The sequence below is a fragment of the Triticum aestivum genome, chromosome 3B, assembly GCF_018294505.1.
Source record: "Triticum aestivum cultivar Chinese Spring chromosome 3B, IWGSC CS RefSeq v2.1, whole genome shotgun sequence".
NCBI classification, from domain to species: Eukaryota; Viridiplantae; Streptophyta; class Magnoliopsida; order Poales; family Poaceae; genus Triticum; species Triticum aestivum.
Window position 1 is genome coordinate 461,918,683 of NC_057801.1, and position 7,105 is coordinate 461,925,787.

General features: G+C 58.9%; 1 protein-coding gene across 1 annotated transcript; it reads right to left on the reverse strand.

Moving 5' to 3' along the window:
* Positions 1-5,757: 5,757 nt before the first annotated feature.
* On the reverse strand, positions 5,758-6,390 carry LOC123067533 (uncharacterized). Its single transcript, XM_044490289.1, has one exon. The coding sequence runs from the start codon at positions 6,340-6,342 to the stop codon at positions 5,758-5,760; it is 585 nt and encodes a 194-aa protein (XP_044346224.1). The 5' UTR covers positions 6,343-6,390.
* Between the last annotated feature and the right edge of the window lie 715 nt (positions 6,391-7,105).

The window sequence follows — 7,105 nt, forward strand, 5'->3', positions numbered from 1 at the left end:
GACTGGTCGAGCCTCTGGAGCGCTCAGTCGGCTGCTGGCTCGATGAGCTGCCGGCCGTCCTCTGGAGCCTGCGCACAACTCCAAACAAATCAACGGGCTTCACGCCTTTCTTCCTCGTCTACGGTGTCGAAGCCGTCATCTCGACGGATATCGAATTCGACTCCCCAAGAGTCACTATGTACACCAAGGCGGACGCCAAGGAAGCACGAGAAGACAGTGTCGACTTGCTGGAGGAAGGCCGGCTGTTGGCACTTAGCCGGTCGGCCATCTACCAGTAGAGTCTATGCCGATACTACAACTGCAAGGTGAAGCCAAGGTCCTTCCTGGAGGGAGACCTTGTGCTCCGGCTGATCCAGCGAACAGCCGGACAACACAAGCTCTCGGCACCTTGGGAAGGCCCTTTCATCATCAGTAAGGTGTTAGGCAACGATGCCTAGTATGTGAACGATGCGCAGAAGCCCAGGGCGTGCAAGAGAGATGATTCAGGCAAAGAAACGGAGAGGCCGTGGAATGCAAACCTCCTCCGAAGGTTTTACAGTTGAAAGCTCGGGGACTGCCCTCTTTTTATCTATATAATAAGCGTCGTGCCCATGAGAATGTATGGTCTATTTCCTTCCGCCTGGCTCGGGTTTGACCAGTCGGCCTGGAGCTTCGCCGCCTTCCATAATATGCCGCCTCCTGCAGCCGGACAAGTAGTGTGCCGGCACCAAAGCTTCCTTTGTCAGAAGCCACAGCTCGCAGAGCGACTGCGTGGCAGGCAAAGGTCGCAAAGAGGTGCCCCGCACGAAAAAACGACTAAGGAGGAAAATGCGTATGGTGGCAGACGACCGGCCTCCACCTTACTACCCAAAGCTCCGAATGGCTAAGTCCTAGCCCCTTCACAATGGCTAAGAACGCTCAAGCCAGCCGCGGTCCGCAGAGCGGCCGTCGGGCTGGTGAAAGCAAATCCAAAGGGTCGGCAGCAAAGGAAAAAACACCAAGGAGAAAAATGAGAAAAGGTTGGAGGTCGGCGTAGCAAGCATAAGCAGTGATAAAATACTTTACATAGATAAAGGCCTCTAGCTAGCATTCAAACAGAGTTTCATATACACCCCACGGGTGGAATTGCGCGAATTTAACAAAGTGTTCAGAGCATAAACAGAAAATAGGTAAAAGCCTAAGGAGCAACAGAAGGCTCCGGCTGGGCGGTGCCGGTTGGCGCAGCAGAAGGCTCCGGCTGGGCGGTGCCGGTTGGCGCGACAAAGGACTCCGGTTGGCGTGGCAGAGGACTCTGGCTAGGCGGTGCCGGTTGGCACGACGGAAGGATCCGGCTGGACGACGCCGGGTGGCGTGGCCAAGGGCTCCGGCTGAGCACTGGAGTCGGCTGCACCACCTGGCGCGGCAGGCGGCTTCGTCTGGGCAAAGGGGTCGCCGGCAGCAGGCGGGGCGTTGGAGTGCTGGAGGACGGAGTCGGTGGCATCCGTCGGAGGAATGGGCGGCGGGTCCGCCCCCACTTGAACGCCTCCGGTAGCAGGCGGCACCTTGGGGCGCGGCTCGTTGCTCGAGGCTCGGTCAGGTTGAGGCTGACCGTCCGCCCCGACCTCTGGCATGTCGACGTCGCTCTCGTCTTCCTCCTCCTCCTCCTCCTACTCTTCCTCCTCCCCGTCCTCCCCTTCGTTGCTGGAGTCGATGACTTCGGCAGAATCCTTGCTGTCCTCCGGGTTCAGCCCGAGCCACTCGTGCGGAGCTTCGCCGCCTTCCTCGACCACCTCCGGCACAAAGACATTTGTGTCGGTGAAGTCGGTGATCGCCGCCGCCCTGTTGACAAGCTCGGTTACCACCGCCGCCAGCTCCTCCTGCACCTCCAGCCGGAACATGGTCAACTGGGCTAGATCTAGCCCAGGGTACCACGCCTTGACGAATTCCAAGGCCCGGCGCGCTCCTGCCCGGGCTGCTGAGCCTTTCCAGGCCTCCGAGCGGCCGGCAGCCACCCCCAGCCAGTCGGCAGTCCGACTTGGGGTACGCGGAGCCGGCAGGCCCGTCTAGAGGGCGGAGACCGCTTGGGCTCCGGCGTGCTGGAGGCGGCGCAACAGGCGGTGGGCAGGCCGAAGCCAGGCTTGAATGCTGAGGACCTGTTCGCCAAGAGTCCCCGGGGCATCTGTGGCAATCTGCGCGCCTCCCACTCTTTGCTCCTCATGCTGGGCCTCGATCATCTGGATCGCGGCTATGGAATGGCCCGGGAAGAAGTCTGTACGGGCAGAAGAAGAAAAAAGGACAAGACCATAAGCAGGGGCCGGCTGCTCAAAGGAAGAAATCAGGGGAGCAGAGCTTACCATCGACCAAGTCCTCAATGCTGCTGAAGCAGGCCGTCACCTGGGCCTTCTTGTCGGCCCAAGCAGAGCGTTCGAGCTCAAACTCGGCAAGGAGGCTGGTCTCCGCCGTCTCCGCCTTCTGCTAGGTCGCCTTGAGGGTTTCCGCCTGTTCGGCAAGTTGGGCGATCAGGCGGTCCCGCTCCTCCACCATCTTGTCGCACTCCGCTTCCTTGCCACGAAGGACGGTTTGGGCTTCGCCCAGCTGCTTCTGCAGGGCGGCATTAGCCTCTGAAGAAAGAAAGAAGAGAAGAAGGCATCAGTCGAGCATAAAAGACAAAGGAAAGAAACAATCGAGGAGATTCGGCCCGACTGCTCAGTAGTCGGCCCGAACCTCGGGGACTACAGCCCGCGGGCGCGCCATCGCGCCCCCGCGGAAAAGAAATAGCCGACATGGGAAAAAGAGCAAATGAGGAGATTCGGCCCGACTGCTCGGCAGTCGGCCCGAACCTCGGGGACTACAGCCCGCGGGTGCGCCAGCGCGCCCCCGCAAAGAGAGAAGAAAGAGACTCACGCCGGCTTTCGGCGAGATGGGCCGTCTACGCCTCCAGCTCCCGAACCTTGGAGTTATAGGCGGTCACACGGAGGTTGTGATAATCCTGCAGGAGAAACATCAAAATAAAGTCAGCAATCGGCAATCACAAGTTAAAGTTCCGACCCGCCTGCTCAGCAGCCGACCGGAACTTGGGGACTACACCCAGTGGGTGCGCTTGCGCGCCCCCACGAAAGAGGAAAAGAAGAACACTCGAAGAAGAAACCAAAAGACGGCTTACCCGGATGGCGGTGCGTGACTCCAAGTAGGCCTCGTTGCAGCGCTTGAGTGCCACTGCCTCCGCTCGGAGCTTGGCCTGGACATCAAGAGACGCCTCATTCAGGGCGCCAGTTCCGCCCCCGTGTACCCAGCCCATGGGCGCGGCACTGGCCGCCTTGGTGTCAAGGGCCGACGAGCTCGAGGCGTCGATCTCCTGCGACCGCGGCGCCGAGGCCGCCTTCTCCAGATAGCGGCGCGTGGGAATGCGGACCGCGGGAACCAAGACCGTTGCCACCGGAGTCCTGACCGGTGGCACCGGCGGCGCCACTGGCTGTTCGCCATGTGGCTCGCTGGCTGGCGGAGGCGGCGGCGGGGGCGGCGGCACAAAGTCGTCCGGCATGGCTACGTCACCGCCCCCTGCTCTCGGATCGGGTAGTCGCCGCCTGCTCCTCTGGCCGTTGCCTCGAAATCAGGCGGAGGCGGCGCAGTATCCAGAGGGGTCACAAGTATAGGCTCTTGGCGGCGGGCGGCCTCCGCAAGCCGTTCCTTCTGTGCGGCCAGGGCTTCCGCCTGCGCCAGCGCCCTCTCGGCGGACGCAGCAGACAAGGCCACCTGCTCCTGGGTGAGGCGGTCGGCCTCTGCCTCCTCGCGCGCCTCCCGCGCGTTCCGCTCTGTCGCCTCCCGGAGGTCGGTGGCCGGGTCGATGCGCCGGCTGGTCGAAGAGGTCGCTGCCGACCTGAGGACCGAGCCGACGCCCGACTTCTCAAGGGTCAGCGGGGCCCTGAAATAAGAAGACAAGTCAGGAAACTTTCATGACAGATTGATGAAGAACAAGGAGTAAGGGAATAATGCTTAGGCTGACACCATGATAGGCACCTTCGGCTGCCTCTGGTACTGGGCCGCCTTGGTCGCGGTCTCTCTCCGCCTGGTCACCGCGTCCGGATTCTTGGGCTTCTTGGGAGCGCTGCCGAACAGGGTCGAGCCCTGTTTCCGTTTGCGCTTACCGCCTGGGGTGGGCGGCCCAGAAGAGGGGACGTCGACGGTGGTGGCAGAGCTCCGGGCGGGGCGCGGCTCGTCGTCGTCCTCGTCATCGTCAGGCCAAGCCTCCACGCCGCCGCCTCCCTCGGAGCCGCCTGCTACGCTACCACCGTCCGCTCTGCCTCCGCCGCCTGTCGCGTCGTCGACCAGGGCGGCCGCCCCCAAATCGGGGTCGTTCACATCGCTCTCCGCCCTGTCCGCCTGGAGGTTATGACCCGGCCCCAGGAGGACGGCCGTTGCCTCGGACATATAAATCTGCAACCAAGAAGGAGTCAGGTCTCGAAGGGCGGCGCCATGAAGAGAAACGAAGCAGAGGAAAGTGGCTCAAAAAACAAAGACGAGAAACTTACCGCAGGGGGCGGGTTGTGGCGAGAGTACGGCCGCTTCCCGTACCGCCATTCCTTCTCCGACATCTTGAGGTCGGAGATCTCGTTCACCATCCGCGAGACTTCGGCAGGCGACATTCCCTTTGTGCACAGCCGGCACGGATCACGGTGTCCGCCCATCCGGAAGATCGAATGAGGGCGGCTCTGGAGTGGGAGGACCCGGCGCTCGACGAAGGCGACGAGGAGGTCGGAGGCCACGTGGCCCTCCGACTCCTGGAGCACCCGGAGTCGGCCAATGGCGGCTGCCGCATCCGCCGACACCGGTTTCGGCTTGTACCCCCAGGTGGGCCGAGCCCCGGTGGGGGGGGGGGGGGAGGAGGGCTCGTAGGCCGGCAGGTTGAGGAAGTCGGCGACGTTCTACTCGCTCCCACCATGATAAGCCATCCATTGGCATATGTCGCACCCAACCCCCGACAATTGTCGCCTTCCCAACCCATCCCACTGACGTTGCCTTCTCGCCTCAAGTCGCACATCGCCTCCAACAACCATGGTCGTCGTGTACCGCCTACGCCCAATACATCACATGCCTCTCTGGGAGAAGCGTACATGGGATGTGTCAAATTGACCACCGGTGGGCTCTGCATCACCTATGTCGAATTATACTGCTACAGCGGTGCTAGTAGCTTGCTTAAGTTTACTGAAATTTTAACACAACGTTAACCAAGTCCCTAAATCAGTTTGCTGGATTTGACTGAGCCAAACATGCGGCATTGAGTCATGCAATTTTGTGTTACTTTGCATACTACTAGTGAAAAATTCAGTCATTATGCAATGGTTAAATTGGATTTATAACTAAAAATGTAAAACTGCTACGAACATGATTGCAATGTATGTTGGTCAATGATAACATTCTCTCCTAGCCCATGTGTTCAATTATACTGTTATGAACACTAACATACTAAATCAAAACAATATATATTTTTATTCTATGGATTGGTTTCCGTAAGTTAATCTCTTGTTGTATATTGCAACCAATGAACTAAATAGTTGATAAAGCTTGTATAAAATGATTAGTTGTATGTGGCATGACTAGACCACAAGGTCAAGATGTTAGTATTAATCTCATACAACATATTAAATGAATGCTTAGATACAAGACTAAGATACAATGCATTTGGTGGCCTCCGAAATCTCTAAAAAAACTTATATTTAGGAATGAGGCCCTAAAAATTTAAATATAAACTAAATGTAAATTAAGAAGCAAAATAAACGAATCTACACTCTAAAACGTGTGTTAAACTAGCCTGCACGCTGATGCGCCGGGTAGTCTGTCGACGAAAACGTCGCACGTGAAGGACTGCCAGGCCAGGGCCATGTCGATCTCCAGCTGGGCCACCCCCCATCTCCGTTCCGCCGTCACGAGACGAGATAAATCCGCTGGGATCCCTAGCCCCGCGCCCGTCACGTTCACCGCCCACCGCCCCGTGCTCTTGGCCGCCAGCCGGAAGCCGGGCGTGCGCCCGCGCGCGAGGGGCACGCCCGCGTAGGACACGACGACGTCGCCGCCGCCATGGCACAGCTCGTAGATGTGGCCGTTGTCCACGTGCACGACGAGGTCGAAGGCCGGCGAGGTCGCGCCCGGAGCCAGCCCCCTGGCGCCGGCTAGCTCCACGGAGCACGTGGTCGACTTGTCGTCGTTGCATGGCGGCGAGCCGTCGAGCTCCCGAATCCCGGGCAAGGAATCCATCGGCGGCAGGTACATCATGACCAGCCAGAAGGATGTGTACAGGAGCAGTGCCATCGTCCAGGACCCGCAGCCGCAGTCGTCGTCAGATCCGTCTTTCCGAGGAGCGCCGCCTCCATGGTCCTTGGATGCCATCGGTAGCACGCCGGCGTACTACCGTCACGTTCTATGTATTTCTTCAGTTTTTCCGCTCACAAGGAAATCTGATACGTATACGTTTTGTCTTTTGTGCGAGGAGGAGGATCCAGGTGGGCCGCTATTCCGTTACGTGCTTGAGTCTATCAGATACGCGACGGTCGGCCAGATTTTAAAAGATTTGCGTGTGCTGCCGACGCTATAATTCTGTCAGACAACCTGACGGCATTTTCCTCCATGACTCTTCCGGTCAGAAACTAGGAGGCGTCCAGCATTGAGACGCACATTCAGAGGAGTAAATGAATGTATGGTCCTTAAAATTGGTGGCAATGTCCACGATGGTTCTCAAACTCGGAAACTGATTAATATGGTTCCAAAACTGGAGAATGCCGCTTCAATACAGTTTTAAACTTGGCAAACCAAAACCATCAGATTCAGAAATAACCCGAGGTTCCGGAAATCTCTGAGACCTGCCTAGCGCTCCTTCCCCTGCCAAGCGCTCCCCGCTGCTCGCCACTCCGGCGGCGGTGTCCACCCTTCCTCCGCCGCTGGTCGCTCCGACCCCGACGTCCACCTTCCCCTGCCGCTGGTCGCTCTGACCCTGGCGTCCACCTTCCCTCGTCGACGGTCGCTCTGACCCTGGCATCTCCCCCTCCGTAGCAGGTCGCCCAGTTCCAGGCTATGGCCAACAACCTCCAATCCGTCAACTCCACCTTCAGGCCTTCCGGGGAGCGGCCGATCGTCTCGGGGATTGGTATCTCTT

Bases quoted from the DNA above. Each gene is read 5' to 3' on its own strand.
- LOC123067533 (XM_044490289.1), bottom strand. From the start codon at position 6,342: ATGGCATCCAAGGACCATGGAGGCGGCGCTCCTCGGAAAGACGGATCT.